This window comes from Erythrolamprus reginae, chromosome 4 (genome assembly GCF_031021105.1).
Source record: "Erythrolamprus reginae isolate rEryReg1 chromosome 4, rEryReg1.hap1, whole genome shotgun sequence".
In the NCBI taxonomy this organism is placed as follows: Eukaryota; Metazoa; Chordata; class Lepidosauria; order Squamata; family Dipsadidae; genus Erythrolamprus; species Erythrolamprus reginae.
The window spans coordinates 84,095,570-84,115,189 of record NC_091953.1 but is presented as its reverse complement, the minus strand read 5'-3'; the positions used below and the strand labels follow the sequence as shown (position 1 = coordinate 84,115,189).

The 19,620-nt window shown below is 45.6% G+C and overlaps 1 protein-coding gene across 2 annotated transcripts in view; it reads right to left on the bottom strand.

Moving 5' to 3' along the window:
* PRPS2 (phosphoribosyl pyrophosphate synthetase 2) overlaps positions 1 to 18,100 on the bottom strand; it is a 52,316-nt gene extending 34,216 nt beyond the window's left edge. The window contains exon 1 of one of the 2 annotated variants that reach the window (XM_070750666.1): positions 17,761 to 18,100. In XM_070750666.1, the coding sequence (XP_070606767.1) occupies positions 17,761 to 17,882 (122 nt within the window). In that variant the 5' untranslated portion in view covers positions 17,883 to 18,100. The remainder of the gene's footprint in view (positions 1 to 17,760) is intronic. The other variant, XM_070750669.1, reaches the window with a different exon arrangement.
* Positions 18,101 to 19,620: the final 1,520 nt, after the last annotated feature.

Below are 19,620 nucleotides of genomic sequence, written 5' to 3'. Positions count from 1 at the left end.
CGCCCATACCTTTTACCTCTTACAATACTAGACAACACAGTATCAACAATAGAGACCTTCAAATTTCTAGGTTCGACCATATCGCAAGATCTAAAATGGTGTTGAAGTCAAAGATTTCAATTGCCTAATTTTTTATTATAAAGCACTCTGTAAATACTTTAATAAAACAGAAATGGTGAATGTTCTTTACTTCCCTATAGACAAGAAATAAAAGATAAGAATAATACAGAACAATCTAAGCCAGTGATGGCGAACCTATAGCATGGGTGCCACAGGTGGCATGCAGAGCTATATCTGCTGGCATGCAAGCTGTTTCCCTAGCTCAGCTCATGTGCACTCCGGCTATCTGATTTTTGGCTCACACGGAGGCTCTGGGAGGATATTTTTGGCTTTCGGAGAGCTTCCAGGGGGATAGGGGAGTGTATTTTTGCTCCAGGGAAGCCTGTGGAGCCTGGGGAGGATAAAAAACGGGCTTACCAGGCCCTCCAGGTGGGGCAGGTGAGGCAGTTTTCGCCCTTCCCAGGCATTGAGTCATAGATGTGGGCATTTGCGCAAGCATGATAGTGTGTGCACACATGCTTTTGGCACCCGAGGGAAAAAAGGTTTGCCATCATTGATCTAGGCACTGGGGACAGTAGAGGCAATCTCAGGTTTAGGTTTAGGTTTATTGGATTTATATGCCGCCCCTCTCCGCAAACTCGGGGCGGCTCACAACAATAATAAAAAACAGTACAGTACACAATACCAAATCCAATGCCCACCCATCCAGTTCCAATTGAAATTAATAATCTCATAAAAAGCAGTATATATAAAAAACAGGCACACAGTCAATCAATCAACAAAACAACATGGGCAAGGGGGAGGTGTTTTAGTTCCCCCATGCCTGACGACAAAGGTGGGTCTTAAGGAGTTTACGAAAGGCAGGGAGGGTGGGGGCAATCCTAATCTCAGGGGGGAGCTGGTTCCAGAGGGTCGGGGCCCCCACAGAGAAGGCTCTTCCCCTGGGTCCCGCCAGACGACATTGTTTAGTCGACGGGACCCAGAGAAGGCCAACTCTGTGGGACCTAACCGGTCGCTGGGATTCGTGCGGCAGGAGGCGGTCCCGAAGATATTCTGGTCCGGTGCCATGAAGGGCTTTATAGGTCATAACCAACACTTTGAATTGTGACCGGAAACTGATCGGCAGCCAATGCAGACTGCGGAGTGTTGGAGTGATATGGGCATACTTGGAGAAGCCCATAATTGCTCTCGCAGCTGCATTCTGCATGATCTGAAGTTTCCGAACACTTTTCAAAGGTAGCCCCATGTAGAGAGCGTTACAGTAGTCGAGCCTCGAGGTGATGAGGGCATGAGTGACTGTGAGCAATGACTCCCGGTCCAAATAGGGCCGCAACTGGCGCACCAGGCGAACCTGGGCAAACGCCCCCCTCGCCACAGCTGAAAGGTGTTTTTCTAATGTGAGCTGTGGATCGAGGAGGACGCCCAAGTTGCGGACCCTCTCTGAGGGGGTCAATAATTCCCCCCCCAGGGTAATGGACGGACAGATAGAATTGTCCTTGGGAGGCAAGACCCACAGCCACTCCGTCTCAGATTGTCTTCTAGCCAATGATCATTTTGTGACTGGCCATATCAACAATAGAAACCATTTACAGTCAATCCCACAACAGTAGCCATGTTGTGAGAAATCCATGATTGGCCCTCACAATTCAGAATATAATTACTTTGCTAACTTTCCTTTGGTGAGACAAGCCTATTCATTTTCCTATTTTAACAATAGGTAATCCTCAACTTAGAACCATAATTGAGCCCAGAATTATGCCGTAAGTCTTTGTGATCATACGTTGAGGTACCCATAGCACCAGAAGAAACTTTCTAGCCTTTTTCATTGTGGCTATTAAGTGAGCCTGTTCACTTGAATGGCCATTGTATACTGGAAATGGACCGTTGAACTTACCTGAACGGTCTTCTCGATGCACTGCAAGGAGAGTCCAGGATGGGTAATTCTTCAGTCTGATTGGTAGGGACTGAGTTTAATTTAAATATTAGGCAGGTGCCGCCCCCTTAGCCCTCCAGTCTCATTAAAACGAAGGAGCAGTAAAGTCCAACACATTTATTGAACCATATGAAAAAACACAACAACTTCAAAGAAAGGAACCTTAAACCATAACATGGCCCCTGGTCCAGAACTGGGTGGGTCTGGACTCTCCTTGCAGTGCATCGAGAAGACCGTTCAGGTAAGTTCAACGGTCCTTCTCCAATGCACTTGCAAGGAGAGTCCAGGATGGGATATGCCCAAGAAAAACTTAGAGGGAGGGAGAAGGCTGGACCAGTGGCTCGGCAAAGGAACAAACCTCCTGTAGGACCCTCCTCCCAAAAGCTTCCTCTGATGAAGCATAAGAGTCTATACGATAGTGCTTTATAAAGCTTGAGGGAGCAGCCCAAGTGGCCGCCCGGCAAATGTCCTCTAAAGACGCCTGTGTCCTCCATGCCGTCGAGGTGGCGGCGCTGCGGGTCGAGTGTCCAGTGATGCCATGTGGCACCGGCGAACCTCTAGCTCTGTACGCCTCCGATATACAGTCACGGAGCCACCGGCTGATGGTCTGGGAGGAAACTCTGGACCCCAGAGAACGTGCTGAAAAGGATACAAACAAGGCCTCTGAAGCTCTGAAGGACTGAGTCCTGCGAATATAGATTTTAAGGGCTCTCCTCACGTCCAGCTTGTGCCACCTCAACTCTAAAGGGTGAGTTCCATGTGTACAAAAATCTGGTAGCACGATGTCTTGTGCCCTGTGAAAAGTGGTATTCACCTTAGGTAAGAAAGCCGGGTCCAGCCTAAGGACCACTCTGTCCGGATGAAAGCGACATAAGTCCGGTCTTGTAGACAAAGCCGAAATCTCTGAGACCCTCCTGGCAGACGTAATGGCTACCAGGAAGGCAGTCTTAAGAGTCAACAGCCGTATAGGAACCTGCCGTAGAGGCTCAAATGGAGGTGCTGTGATGGAGTGAAGCACCAAGGACAGGTCCCATGACGGGAAGCGATGAATGACTGGCGGTTTAAGATTAGCCGCCCCTCTCAGGAAGTCTCGTATCCATGGATGTTTGCTCAAGGGGCGATGACTGTCCAATGTAATGATACTGGATAAAGCAGCCACATGCCGACGAAGAGTATTCGGGGCGAGGCCCTTGTCCAGACCTGCCTGCAGGTATGTCAGTACCATAGGAGGAGAAGCTACCTGAGGCTCCACCTGTCGTAGTGCACAGAACTTAGAAAAGGCCTCCCAAGTGGCCTGGTAGATCCTCCTGGTAGAAGGCCTACGGGCAGCCTGTATAGTATCGATACCCGTGTCTGGCAGAGCGTGACTCCTCAGACGTTCCCGCTCAAGCGCCACACGGTTAGCTGCCACCACTGAGGCTCCGGGTGTGACATGGTCCCCTGGAAGAGGGAGATTCGGTGGTCCGGAATCCGCCATGACGGAGCAATTGAGAGTTGCATCAGGTCTGCGAACCAGATCCGACGGGGCCAAAAGGGGGCCAACAACAGCACCTCTGCCTGCTCCTGCAATATTTTCCGAATTACTCTGGGAATGATGGAAACCGGTGGAAACGCATATAAAAGACCCGGAGGCCATCTGAGGCGCAGAGCATCCACTCCTTCCGCTCCCTGGGATGGAAATCGGGAGAAGAAGCGGGGAAGCTGGGAGTTGAGACACGTTGCAAACAAGTCCAGAACTGGCACCCCAAACCTCCTGGTGATCTCTAGGAAGATCCCGGGTTCCAGTTGCCATTCCCCTGGATCTAGTGTCTCCCTGCTGAGCCAGTCTGCACAAACGTTCTCCACCCCAGAGATGTGTTCCGCTGAAAGCGATGCCAGATTGGTCTCTGCCCACCTGAAAAGAGACTCCGACTCTGCCATCAGCCTCCCTGACCGAGTTCCCCCCTGTCGGTTGATGTGGGAACGCGTGGCTACGTTGTCGGTCATAATTAATACGTGCTGATCCTTCACCAGGTGAGCAAAGCTGTGGAGGGCCAGTGACACTGCCTTCAGCTCCAAGAAGTTTATGTTGACGTTGTAAAGGTCCTGCTGCGACCACAGGCCCTGGGCTATTTGTGAGGAAAGATGTGCTCCCCACCCCCGCAGACTCGCATCGGTCGTCACCGTGAGGAATTCCTTGTCCAGAAAGGAGGAACCGCTGCTCAAGGCTGGAGACACCCACCACCGGAGAGATCTGCGAACCCTGGCATTGAGGAAAACCTTCCTGCGAGAATGGCTCGATTTCTGCTTCTGAAAGGGGAGAAGGAACCACTGTAATGGTCGAAGGTGGAACCTTGCCCACGGCAGTATGCCAATGCATGACACTAGCGTCCCTAGGAGCTGGGACAGGAATAGCAGACTTGGGTACTGCTGGAGGCGCAGCTCTCTCACCAACCTCCTGATTGTAGATTGCCTGTCCCGTGACAGAAAGACCTCGCCCAGTTCGGAATCTATCGTCGTCCCCAAATGGGCCAGGCGAGTCGTGGGCGTCAGGTGGCTTTTGTCCCAGTTTATGGAAAAACCATGGTCTTCCAGGGTCTGTATGGTTAAGTGTAGGTCCTTTAGTGCCCGATCCGGTGTTCTGGACAAAATCACGATGTCGTCCAAATACGCCATGAGGCGTACCGACTGACATCTGAGGTGCGCCGTAAGGACATCCAGCAACTTTGTAAATGCTCTCGGGGCTGATGATAGGCCAAAGGGCATCGCCCTGTACTGGAAATGTGCTCCGGGAATGCAGAATCTGAGAAATTGTCTGTGAGGAGGAAATATTGGGACATGGAGATATGCCTCCTTCAGGTCTATGGAGGACATGAGGTCTCTGTGGCGGATGGCTGCCAGTATTGATCTGAGAGAGTGCATCTTGAACCTCCTGTATTTTACATAGAGGTTCAAGCGCCTCAGGTTCAGAATCAGCCGCACTCCCCCCGACGACTTGGGAATGAGAAAGATCGCCGAGTAGAAGCCCCTGCCTTGCTGTGTCAAGGGAACCTCCTCTATAGCTCCAATGTCCAGTAAGTGCTCGACTTCTTTGAATAGGAGTCTTCTTCTCTCCCCATCTGATGGAACTCGACACGGGAGAAACCTGTGAGGTGGAGGGCAGAAGAATTCTATTCTCAGGCCCTGGCCAACTGTAGATACCGCCCAAGGGTCTGAGGACGTCGCCGCCCATGCTGCATGGAAGGACATCAGTCTTCCGCCCAGACAGCCTCTGAGCTCGGAGTCACTTCGACTTCTTGAAGCCTCTGCTTCCTCCTCTAAAGGGGCGGCGGCCTTGATAAGATCTATTCCTGTCCGCTTGGAAAGACCTATCCGCCCGAAAGGACCCCTGGCCAAATGAGCTCTGAAAATACGGCCTCGACGCCTGGGTGCCCATCGAGGAGGGCTCAGACCGAAAGGACTGCCTTCTCTGATAGGGAGTGAATCTCCTATCCTGCTTCCTGTTTGCCCTAGGCATGACCTTTTTCTTGTCTTTATCCTCCACGAGGACGTCGTCCAGGACCTCCCCAAACAGTTTCTTGCCTTTGAATGGGGCAGATGCCAGGCTCCATTTGGACTTAACGTCCGCCTGCCAGCTCCGGAGCCAAATGAGCCGACGGGAGGCCACAGAGGAGGCCATTGCACGGGAAGCAAATTTGGCGGCGTTGACCGTAGCGTCCGCCGAAAACTCCGTGGCCGCCAGGAGTTTGTTGAGGTCCTGGCGGAGTCTAGTATCTTCCGGATTAACCCTGGATTGCAGTTCTTGGATCCAGAGCATCGTGGCCCTATTGAAGAACGATGCCGCCGAAGCGGCTCGCAGAGCCCAGGCCGCCATCTGGTGAGTCCTGCGCACCACATTTTCCGCTCTCTTGTCCTCTGCTCTGAGACCCTCCTGAGATTCTGAGGGAACCAGGGCATTGGACACCAGGCTCGTCACCGGTTTATCCACCACTGGAAACTCCAGCAGGTCCTCCATCGCCTGGTCAAATGTATAGAATCTGCGATCCAGGTTAGATGGCCCCTGTGCGGCGGCTGGGTTCTCCCACGGGCGCTGGATAGTTTCTCTGAACAGGTGGGAAGACGGAATGTGGACCGTCTCCTGCTTGGGGAAGACAAATAGGCCCCCTGCCGGTTGGGCCGTCTCAGAAGCCGCTGCCTGGTCCCCCTCACCTGCTTGCTCGATGGTCATCTTGGCTTTATTCAAAAGAACCCTGAAAAGGGATGACTTAAAGAGTCCAGGAAAACTGGGTGGTTCAGGGGGCTGCTCATCACCAGAAAGTTCATCCTCAGCCCCACTGAAATCGTCTCTAGATGACCGCTCCTCATCCATTGAGCCTTCCATGGAGAGGGTGACAGGGGCAGTCCAGGGGTCTCTAGACCTCATTGGAGGGAGTCCCACTGGAGACTGCTGATGTTGTTGAGTCCCCACCGCCACACCCTGGGTATAAGCTGTGGCAATGAGGTCTTGCAAGGACTGAGGCATGCTCTGCCAGGCATCATTGGAGCTGCGCAGGCCTGCAGCTGTAGGTGTAAAAGTGGCTGCCTGGCCAGACTGGGGTGCTGGAAAGGCTGGATATGCAGACAGTCCTGCAGCACATTGTCTCTCAGCCCTGGGTGCTGGCAGCCTCACTCTCTCTGGAGACCAATCTCTCTCCGTGGCTGAGCCTACAACCCCTGGCAGGAACGTGGGGGAGGCCATCAAAGGACCGGGTTGACTGGCAGAAGGAACAGGGCCCATTACCTTCTGAGAAGCCTCCAATTGCTTCTCCAGGGCCCGGATGCGCTTTTCTGCTTCCCTCAGCGAGGCCCCCTGAGATACCTTGGCCTTCTGGGGCTTTTCCTTTGGAGTGCTAGGCCCTGCAGAGGGCTCCTCCACCAACTGGCCCGCCTGATCTGCCATATTGCCACGAAAACAAGGAGATTGCCTGAGACAGAAAGAAATCAAGGCCAAAACTCCTCAACTGCTCTGACCAGAAAATGGCAGAATGACAGGCAACTGCTCCACTGCGCCTGCGTGTAGCTAGGGCAGATTCCAGTTGTAACATTAGCGCGCCCAAACAGGCCGGCTAAGCCCCGCCTCGCTTTCAACTTTCCTTGAAGAAAATGGCCGCCGGCCGGTTGCCCTGGCAACCGCAAACACTTTGGGCGCGAAACCTCCGACATCGGCCTCCAACAAACATGGCCGTCGGAACTGACAGGCAAACGGCCAGAAGGCTCCCTGCTGTGCCACGGGCAGCGAAATCAGCCCGATTTCATAAGCGTTGTGAACGGGGCGATCGGGGGGGCGGGGGGGGTGGGGGGGGGCGCGGATGTCCTCCGAGGCCTGTTCTGCGCCCCCTCCCCTTGGTTTATTCGCCACGGGGGAGGGCGGACCCCCCCGCGGCGTCAACCGGCTCCTCTCCTCCGGAGTCTACCTCGGAGGTAGTTTCCCCGGGCGCTCACTCCTGAACCCACAAGCCAGGCCCTTGTGTGGGTTCACAGACAAGGAGGAGCTGCAGTCAACTGGATTAGACCCACTGGAGGTCTGAAACCAGAGCTGCCTGAGGAGAAACCCCCAGCTGCACCTAAGAGAAAAAGGGGAAAGAAAAAGACAGATTTAATAATAATCAATACATCAAAAAACATCAAATAACATTTAAAGCCTAAACCTCTCAAACCAATACTATTGGTAGAGCAAAAACTCAAAGTCCCTTTACTGCGACTGAGTTTTTAAGACTGGAGGGCTAAGGGGGCGGCACCTGCCTAATATTTAAATTAAACTCAGTCCCTACCAATCAGACTGAAGAATTACCCATCCTGGACTCTCCTTGCAAGTGCATTGGAGAATACCCTGTTTCCCCGATAGTAAGACACCCCTGATTGTAAGACGTATCGGGGGTTTCAGGAGGGTCGGCTAATATAAGCCGTACCCCGAAAGTAAGACATATGTCTTACTTTCGGGGAAACACGGGGGTATTGCCGCCTCCCTCTCATCTAGCTGCGCGCCGCCTCCTGCCCACGTCCGCACCGTCCCCCTCTCCATACGTCGCCGCGTCTGCCACCTCCCTCTGATCTTAATGAGCGCCGCCTCCTGCCCACTTCCGCGCCGCCCCCCCTCCATACGTCACCGCATCTAAATGTTAATTTTATGGTTAAAACAAAAAATTCAACAATTTTTTTCCAATATAAGACATACCCCGAAAGTAAGACATAGTGGGGCTTTTGGGGATAAAAAGAAAGTAAGACACTGTCTTACTTTCGGGGAAACACGGTAGCAAAAAATGGCAGAAACCAACAAAAACAGATCACAAATTACAGTCATGCAATTTCAGACCACCACAGCCAATCATAGAACTGAACTGCAAAGCATGCAAATATGTAACCAGGGTGCACAGTGGTGTAATTTTTAGTAATTATCAGCTGTTAAATAAGGACTAGCTTTATATCACTCTACCATCAAAGCAATACAATACACCCATTACGAGTATAGTTCATATCCTAATCCATTTCATTGCTGAACTCAAGTCAAAGAAACCATTTTGTGCAGAAAGCCGAACGCCCTATTTTATTTATTTATTTATTTCAACTTCTATGCCGCTCAATCCCGTAGGACTCAGGGTGGCTATACAGATTTCACCTATGCAACTAACTTTATTTTATGCCTAAATTTCCTTTCCCACCTAATTTAACAATAGAGCTAATTTAAGAAAACAAGATCAGTTTTTGGAGTTATACTTCTCTATGCCATGCACTGTGATTACATTACAAGACTAGAGCAGCAAGTAAAGAGCAGCATTTTCAACAAGTGTAAAACAGTATTTTTACTTACTTATGTATTTTACATGGCCGCCCCCCCTCCCCACATAGTAGCAACTCTGGACATTATACAAAGATGAAATAGAAGACTGACACATGCAAACTGCCCTCACAACTGTACCATTCAATAGACAGGAGTTGATAAACAATTGCTTGACCCTGATGGGATAAGCCATTCCCAAAATGACAAACACAATGATTAAACTGTTGGTAGAGAAGGATAGAAAAATAGAGCAGAATGGAACCACCCCTTCTTTGAATTGGGGTAGGTAGATTTTATATTTAATGTGCAACTTTCAAATTCAAAGTTAAAAAGTGCTTCATTTATTATTTTGTTATTATATTTATATTCTTCTCATCTTCCTATTGGAGACAATTCTGGGTGGCTTATAAAATATATAAGCCACCCAGGTGCATGTGAGGGGTCTCAAACATCTCAAACATCTTCAACTTTTTAAAGCTTCCATGTCTTTTCTTAGGAGCGAGAGTGACAGAATATAACTCAAATCTAGGCCTTCAATTATCTTGAAATGAGTTCAGATAACCTATAATATTTAAAAAAAATTAATTTTAGTTATATTACCTGAATCTGTATTATTTTCAGGACCATTGTTAAATTACACATAGTTGTTTGGGAAAGCATTGTAAATGAAACATTGTAAGCTAGGATGAGTTAATTGCTGATATTTATATCCCATCTTTCAGTGACATTCCAAGATGAATAAATACAATTGAGGATACAAATTAAAATACATTGCCTATGTGTAAAAGGATCATAGAGTTGTGTGTTATATTTAAACAAAAATAACACACACACACAAATTCTTTTTCCCAGCCAATCAACTTGAGTACTACAGTAAAGTTAGCCCTACACTAGCTCATGCCTCTCCAGTGAACTACAGGTCTACGTCACAGCAGATTGGATCTCTTCTATGAATGAAAAACGGGTTCCTTTCAGGGCTTGGAACAAAAAGAAGTCTGCTGGGGCAATGTCAGGACTATAGGGGGGAGGGGCAGCGTTGGCACCTGGTGTTTGGTTAGGAACCCGCGGACTCGTAGCGTGTTGTGTCAAAGCGTGTTTTTCGTCCATAGAAGAGATCCAATCAGCCGTGATGAAGACCATGCGAGAGGTCCCCGAAGACGCCTTTCAGGGCGCGTACCAGTCATGGCAGTCGCTGCAAAAAAATGTGTAGAGGCCCAAGGACAGTACTTTGAAGAATTTTAAGTGTTTGTGCAAATCTGTTCAATAAATTACTTTAAAAGAAAATAATTGCATTACTTTTGGAACACACCCTGTATGTTATATGAACAGCTCACAAGGGATGTACAATGTTAACTAACCCTCTAGCTCAGGCATCCTCAGACTATGGCCCGTGGGATAGATCCGTCCCGTGGAAGCCATTAAACTGGCCCATGTGGGATGAGGATGCCCCGTCCACATTGCCACAGCCATCGGCCGCCTCCCACCCTTTGGGCAAGTGCAGGACTTATGTTTGCGAGGGCCGGTGATGGAAGGGTGATGGAAGGGGGGAGGCAGGGCGTAATGGGATGGGATGGAATAGCAATAGGAATAGGATGGAGTGGAAGTGGGAATGGGAATAAGAAAGAAATAAAATTCAATGTGGTATCCCAGGGCACTGCCAGGATTGAAGGGGATCTTATAGGTAAAAGTTTTTGAACATAGAATGGAATGGAAAAAGGAGAGAAAGGAATTGGAAGAGGATGGGATGGGATAGAAGTGGAAATGGAAATGGAATTCAGCAAGGTATCCCAGGGCACCACCAGGACTGAAGGGAATCCTGCAGAAGATGCCCCAGGACCAAGTCTCATCTCTGTATCCATCAATATTTCCTATCCTGGTTTCTTTTCCCCATCTCCACTTGCTAGCAATTTTCTTTCTTTGATATATAACAGGTAAGTCTTTGAATGTGGAATGGAATGGAAATAGGAGACAATGGGATAGGGATAGGATGGAATAGCAATAGGATGGAATGGGAATGGAAATAAGATGGGATGGAATGGATTTCCGCAAAGTTTCTCTTTCCCACTCTCATTGCTATTGTAGAAGAGAGGGGGAGGGAGGAAGATTTAAGAGATGTTGATCCTTACAAGAATTGAGAAGAATTGTTGCAAAACTGAGTTTTCTGAGGTGAACCATTAAACTCGTAAACAACTTAAAAATGATTTTGTAAAAAGAAAAGTCGAACAAAAGTAAATAAAACACTCCCAGGAGGAAACAAATTAAAATTTGTGTGTATTATTTAATGGACTGCTAAATTGGCCATGCCCACTCAGTGACATGGCCACCAAGTCATGCCAACCTAGCCATTCCCCCCCCCCCCAACAGTCTGAGGAACTGTGAAGTGGCTTCCAGTTCAAAAGGTTTGAGGATTCCTGCTCTAGCTCTTATTCAGGAATGCTTTCTGAACATTGTTCATGATGGCTGATAGAAGCTGATCTCCATATCATCTAGAATGGATTTTGGATTAGTGGACAGGAATGAAATCTGATTATAAATTAGATATTACAATTTAATTTAGCGACAATTTCTAGTTAGGTAATATTAGCAGTTTTCAAACCTGTTAAAAGAGACACACCTAACAAGTAGCAAGAAACAATAATTTTGGAGCAGACTGGTAAAAAGAAAGAACATGCTGACCAAATGTTGATTCTGGAATTAATTCCCTCAACTTGTCCAAAAGAACAAAAGTTTGTTGACCGTCAGGGCAAGCCTTATCAATGTACACAGACATTTTCCTTGGAGTTGTGTGGAAATAGCCTGAATTTCAGAACGAGGATTAGTAGTATTTTAATACCAAGCCAATTGGTTAATTGTTCACTTCTAATAATGCACAGTGCACAGCCACTCATATAATAACGTTCTGATAAGAACAGAACAAATGCAGTCAGCAAGATCGTCCCTAGACTGGATGCCTTCCAAACATGAAGGTTCTACAGATCATAGAATTGACTTCAGTCAATCTGGCCAACTATCTCAGGTTATATGAGAATTATGGAAACTACATGTTTAGAGGGAACCTGTTTAGAGAAGGCTAGACTAAAAATACAATTTGAGATGGCCTAATAATATTTGCCCATTGGCAAAACAAAGCATCAAGTCACAAATATTTTCTATCCACAGCTAAGCTACACAGTGGTACCTCGGTACTCGAACGCTTTGGTTCTCGTACATTTCGGATAACGAACAAAATTTTTGGCAAAAATTTGCTTCGGTATCTGAACAAAAATTCGGATACCGAACAGCCAGAGAAAATTTTGTTCATTATCTGAAATGTTACTGCCGGGGGATGCTGCAATCCCAGCAACTTCAGTGGGCTGAGCTCTCTAAGAGCTCCAAGCTGCAGGAAGGGTGGGGACTGCTGCAATCCCGGCAGTTTCGGGGGGCTGAGGAGTTCTGTAATTCCTCCAAGCTGCAGGAAGGGTGGGGGTTGCTGCAATCCTGGCAGCTTCAGGGGGCTCCTTTCCTCATTGCTTCCTCTTATTACTTGTAAGCAGCTGCAAAACTTTCTCCTTCCCAGTGGCTGCTTCCCTTCGAGGAGCAACAGCGCCGGGAACGTCACATGATGAAGGGAAGCCGCTGGAGCCATCTCAGCAGTTGCCGCTGCTCCAGCAGCTTCCCTTCATTACGTGACGTTCCCGGCGCTGTTGCTCCTCGAGGGAAGCAGCCACCGGGAAGGAGAAAGTTTTTGCAGCTGCTTACAGGTAACAAGAGGAAGCAATGAAGAAGGGAGCCCCCCCCCCGAAGCTGCCGGGATTGCAGCAGCCCCCACCCTTCCTGCAGCTTGGAGCTCTTATAGAGCTCCTCAGCCTCCTGAAGCTGCTGGGATTGCAGCAGCCCCCACCCTTCCTGCAGCTTGGAGTACCGAATTTATTTATCCCATTGGAAATAAAGAAAATAGATTTAATTGGTTCCCAGCGAGTTAACGGGCTGGGAACCAATTAAATCCATTTCCATTATTTCCTATGGGATAAATAAATTCGGTACTCGACCAAATTGGTTCTCGACCACACTTCTGGAACGAATTGTGGTCGAGTACCGAGGTACCACTGTATTTCTATCCAAATAACTACACTAGAAAGTGTAGGCTTTATTTTCAATTAAGTATAAACAGACCTCCACTGCCTTGTGGCTATATCCATCATTGGAAAAGGCTTCAGGAGTAAACCTTGAGGCAAAATCCAGAGCCGGAGTCTCGGAAGCAGTTCGCGACTGTGTACAGCCACATTCTGATAAGTCCTGCGACGCAGCTGGAACCAATCGTATTGGCCTTTGCCATTCCACTGGAATATTTCAGAGATGTGGAGAGGGGGCATCTGCTGCTTGGGTAACAGTCTATCCTCCATACTAACCTACCCAGGCTTCATGCTCTGGGGAATCCAAAGCATGATACCATGGTCTTTCGAGATTGAAGGATGATGATGCAATAAACAGACTATTAAATGCAGAGCACAGCACATATATGAAACAGTGTATAAGTATTGCAGCATGTGTCATTAACACCAGATATTAGTAAAGTCTGATATCAATTTCCCAGTGTGTGTACACATACACACTCACAGTGACATATGGTGACTTTGGGTCAGTTACCGTCTCTCACCAAGTGCACCTCACAGGGCTGCTGTGAAGTAAAAGAGTAGGAGGAAAGTGTATTATGTACTTTTATCACCTTGTGCTACTTATAAACAGCAATAAATGTGGGATAAAAATCCAAAAACAGATAGTATCAAAAGGCAAAAGTATCAGTGTCACTTCATTTCCCATTACTTAATAACTGCGATTAACTCAAGGATGGTGAAGTGAGGTTGAATATAGGAAATCAGCTCCAGATATCAACTTCCATTCCCTACTGTGAAGATTATTGGCTATCTTGCAGAATTACTCTTAATGATAAAATGACTTCATACTTTCTTAAGAAGTTTAATGCAGAATCCATCTGTACTCTCTAATAAAAACAATTTTATTTTCAAGACACATTGGGGAGAAATGAAGATAAAAAGACAAATCAGCATCAAGAGAATTTTCTTGATAACATTACAAGAGTTGATTTGTCATTATCTTCTTCCCCAGTGGTGTTAACTTAGAAACATACAAGATTGACAGCAGAAAAAGACCTCATGATCCATCTAGTCTGCCCTTATACTATTTTTTGTATTTTATCTTAGGATGGATGTTTATCCCAGGCATGTTTAAATTCAGTTACTGTGGATTTACCAACCACATCTGCTTGAAGGTTGTTCCAAGGATCTACTACTCATTCAGTAAAATAATATTTTCTCATGTTGTTTTTGATCTTTCCCCCAAATAACTTCAGATTGTGTCCCCTTGTTCTTGTGTTCACTTTCCTATTAAAAACACTCCCCTCCTGAACCTTATTTAACCCTTTGACATATTTAAATGTTTCGATCATTTCCCCCCTTTTCCTTCTGTCCTCCAGACTATACAGATTGAGTTCATTAAGTCTTTCCTGATACATTTTATGCTTAAGACTTTCCACCATTCTTGTAGCCCGTCTTTGGACCCGTTCAATTTTGTCAATATCTTTTTGTAGGTGGTCTCCAGAACTGAACACAATACATGTCGTCTCACCAGCGCTCTATATAGTGGGATCACAATCTCCCTCTTCCTGCTTGTTATACCTCTAGCTATGCAGCCAAGCATCCTACTTGCTTTTCCTACCGCCCGACCACACTGCTCACCCATTTTGAGACTGTCAGAAATCACTACCCCTAAATCCTTCTCTTCTAAAGTTTTTGCTAACACAGAACTGCCAATACGATACTCAGATTGAGGATTCCTTTTCCCCAAGTGCATTATTTTACATTTGGAAACATTAAACTGCAGTTTCCATTGCTTTGACCATTTATCTAGTAAAGCTAAATCATTTACCATATTACAGACGCCTCCAGGAATATCAGCCCTATTGCACACTTTAGAGTCATCGGCAAATAGGCAAACCTTCCCTACCAAACCTTCCCCTGTGTTGGGTATTTTTTTAGGGAAGGGAAACTTTCAGGTTTACTTTGCTGCCCAGTTATTCTTCAAGTCGGGTACCGTACTAACTAGATTGAATTCTACTTAGTTGAGATCTGTCAAAGTTGACAAGCATTCAAATTAACCATAAATGAAAAATACTGTACACATTAAATAGATTGAGCATAGACTTATGTAGCATAATATTAGCAAATGAAACTAAAAGGAATATACATGCATTCAAAAATAGAGAAACATTTTACGTAAAACACTAACATAGAGGCAGAAAAATTAAAGTGCCAATACTGGAACAGATAAAAAGGAATTGACAAGGACTAAAAGTGAATTGACAAAACCAGTTTTATGTTACTTCAGCTTTCCAAAAATTACTTGAAAAATGAATGCCAAATCCAACTCTGTTCATAAAATATTTTCCGTGAAATATTCTGTGTCCTCATATTCCTTTATAACAATAGTAATGGGAATCCCTAGCTAACAAAAGAGACTACAGGGAAATTTAACTGGCTATTGGCATCAGTTATTTTAAACTCCTAGTGACCATATACTGTAGATTTTCTTCATGGTGATCTACAGTATCTCTAACTTGTTCTTTCAAGTCTCAAAATAATGATAACATTTAAGTACCCTAAAATATGACACAGAGAAGAAGGAATAGGCTTATCTTGTTGCAGAATATAGATTAAAACTGGAAGGAATTATGTCCATGGTAGATATAAAGAAGAGATTTTTGACTGTACAATGCCGGCCTTTGAAACAGACTGAGCCTTTGAGGTGGTGAATTTTTTCCTAGAGTTCTTCAACGAAGTCTGATGGTCATTTGACCAACATTACTGGTAGATCCTGTACTGAATAGGATATTGGACTAATTGATTTTCATGGTTACTCCATAAAAGTTACTCCAAGACTATGAGATAACTTAATCTAATTCAGAGAAAGTGCTTTTGTTAATCAAAAGGAGAAAAAAAACAATAAAATGAGCTGAATTCTTGACTTTAATGTGACTGATAACACAATGCAACTCATAATACAATAAAGACATATATAGATTAAACTTAGAAAAATAACCCAATTAAATTTACAATGTTAATTTACTTAAATAGCTTTATATTATCCTATTATTTGATTTCACAACAACATGCTATTCAGAAGAACCTCTGTTATTGGTTCTTGATTGCTTTATGTTTACTGTGGAGGAACATATGTAATAAGCTTTGTCTGCAATTATTAATGAATATCCAGAGCATTTCTGAGGTCACAGCTAGATCATAGGAGGCAACATAATGGGATCTGGAGTAAATAAAAGTAACCCTATTCCCTGAGTTAGGAGGAGGAAATGTTAAGCACATATATTTAAAAATATATTTAAAAATATATACAGCATACTTAGAAACACTATAACAAATCTTGTGAAATTTAAGCTATTTTTCAATACTGTTCAATGCATGTTCTCTTATCTCATAAGTGCAACATTTCCAAGTGAAATTAGTACAGAAAGAAAAACTTTCACATTATTTGTAATTTTGCTCGATGACTAAACTGTTTTCCTAGTAACATGATCACTGGAAAACAACATTTGCTGAGAAGCAGTTAGGTAATCATGAAATCAACAGAGCTTTTAAAATATTATTCAGTTCTTTTCATAAACAAGGCAAACAGTTTAAAGCTAGTAATAAAAGTACTGTATATGTAAAACCGAATAGAGGGGATCATTAGTCTCAGCAGTTTTGGTTAGTTGCTGGTTACAACTTTTGTGACCAAAACACAGCATTAAAAGTACATCTTGGAAATCTTATGCAAGATGCATTTTGAGTTTATGACAATAAGTGTAGTACAGTATTTTTAAACTCAGAACTAATTTGCCCATAATTTCCTTGAATGATTACCCAGAGATGTTATGTATCAATACGATCCTGTTAAAAAAAAATCACACCAGCAAAAGGACTGTTGTCCAAAAGTACTGAAAATGAGATAATATTCCAGATAGTGTATCAAGGCTACAATTTGTGGCTAAGCAAATCTGTGGATGTATACAACGTAGGTAGTGCTTCCAGACTAAACACACCGGATGTATACAGGAAGCAAAGGGATTAAAGCGACTTCCAGTAGGAACTCCCCCCACCCCCCCAACACCAGCAAACTCATCCAGCAAAGCAGTGTTCGTATGGACTCATGCAACATTTATTTCATAAAGTTCTCCCCGATTGTTTATTCCGTTGTCTCCTCCCCATCAGAAGGCTCATAAGTGACACTAATAGTCTTGTCCTCCATCAAGAGACCCAGTTCTGGAGACCTCACCTACAAAAAGATATTGATAACATTGAATAGGTCCAAAGACAGACTACAAAAATGGTGGAAGGTTTTAAGCATAAAACTTATCATGAAAGACTTAATGAACTCAATCTGTATAGTCTGGAGGACAGAAGGGAAAGAGGGGACATGATTGAAACATTTAAATATGTTAAAGGGTTAAATAAGGTTCAGGAGGGAATTGTTTTTAATAGGAAAGTGAACACAAGAACAAGGGGTCATAATCTGAGGTTAGTTAGGGGACAGATCAGAAGCAACCTGAGAAAATATTATTTTACTGAGAGTATTAGATGCTTGGAACAAACTTCCAGCAGACATGGTTGGTAAATCCACAGGAACTGAATTTAAACATATATCCATGCTAAGATAAATACAGGAAATAGTATAAGACCATGAGGTCTTTTTATGCCCTCAATCTTCTATGTTTCTATTACACGCAACCGGGAGGAGGCTGCGCATTTCCAGGAATCCTTGGCTGCACAATTTAACTTACGGGGTTCACACCCACCCTTCTTTCATCGGCCGCCCCACAATTTCCCCCATCCAGAGTGCAAAGGAGCAATTGAGAACCGTGGGGCTAACACCCAAAGGAGGCAGAGAGAGGAGGGCCGACCCATCGCCCGCTGAGGCTCACCTGGTCTCCTGGTTGCTGAACTTCTTCGTCACCACCTTCCCCAGGTCCAGTCCGAGGCGATCGGCCACGCGCTGGGACAAGTCTTGGTGGGAACTCCCGCTGAAGAGCACGATGTTGGGCATGGCTGGGCACGGAAGGCCGAAACGAGCCAGAACCGGGGAAGTGCAGGAGGAGAAGGAAGAGGGAGAGGTAACGAAGCCACGCGAAAGGGGCGAAAAGAGAGCGGCCGCGCGCCACAGGCCGACCAAATAACCGCGGCCCCGCCCCCTCCCTCGCGGAAAGCGCGCCAGAAGGCTGCCCTCCCCCTCGTCCCGCCCCCATCGCTCTTCGGAGCCGCCAAGGCAACGAAGGCGGAATGGGCGGGGCCAGTCCCGGTGACGTTCTTCGAAACGCGGGATTCCCAAGGGGGAAGGAAAGGTCGCGGGGGGGGGGCGACGGGGGGGAAATGAGGCCTAGAGAGGGGAAAGCGCAGTGTCCATATAATGTAATAATTTCGATTTTAAATTTACTGCCTCGTGTTTGAAAGAACCTACCGGAAAGGAGGGTCAAAACGTGCGGAAGTTTACCTCAGGAAAGTGTTCCGTTTAGGAACGCGATGCTTTTAATATTTTTTTTTAAATCTCTATGAGGAGGAAAAGCTATTGTGGGTGATGGGGAGCAACGGTTGGCGGGAAGGAGGTCCCGGTGGATGGAAAAGGGATTCTGAAAAGGGAGGGAGCTGCTTGAGTGGAACCTGGTCATAGCATTTAGCATTGGCATGTAGATTATATACCACTTCACGGTGCTTTGCAGCCCTCTCTAAATTGTTTACAGAGAGTAAGCACATTATCCCCAACAATCAGTCACTTGTGAATGGGAATGAATGATTTTAAGTGTTAGTAGAATTTTAAAGGTTTTTTTTCCTAGTGAAATTAATTGGATTTTTAGTTTTGTATATGGTTTGCTATGTTGTGAGCCACCCTCGAGTCCTCGGAGAAGGGCGGTATACAAATCCAATAAATAAATTTGGGTCCTCATTTTATGGACCTTGGAAGGATGGAAGGCTGAGTCAACCTTGAGCCTACTGAGATTCTATCTGCCAAACTGCTGGCAGCCGTGGTCAGCAGAAGTAGCTTGCAGGACTGCACTCTAACCACTGTGCCACCGAGTCATCTTGCTGTATTGGGAGAATTTGTTCCGTGCTGATGGATCTTACATTTCTCTTATTAATTAATTAGCTCATAAATCAGGAAATTCTGGGCAGTTAAAATATGCTACAGGTAGACCTCGATTTACAACCATTCATTTACTGACCTTTAAAAGTTACGATGGCACTGAAAAAAAGATTTATGACCGTTTTCCAACAATCCTTGCAGTATCCCCATGGATGTGTGATCCAAATTCAAGAGGCTTGGCAACTGGAGTGTATTTATGCTAGTTGCATGATGATCACCATTTGTAACCTTCACATCTGGCTTCGGACAAGCAGTTGATGGAAGAGAGCCAGATTTGCTTAATGACTGCACAATTTACCTAACAAGTGCAGTGATATGCAGTTCCTTAGCAGCAGAAATGTTAGGCACAATTGTGGTTGCAAATCAAGGATTACCTGTCATGTATAATAAGGCAGCCTACCAGATTTGATTTACAAAAAACTTTGATCACCTCTAGGTAACATTCTGGCTGGGGAAATATTGGAGTGGAAGGCCACATCTTAAAAGTTACCAAACACTGATCTAGATGGCTGCAAAGATGCCTTATTGCTATGCACTCAAAGACCCAATTGGGTTTATTATCAGGAGATATCTTATTTTGGGGAAACCAGTACACATAAACACACACTTTTATCTCATCCAAGTATATCATAATTTTATCTCATCC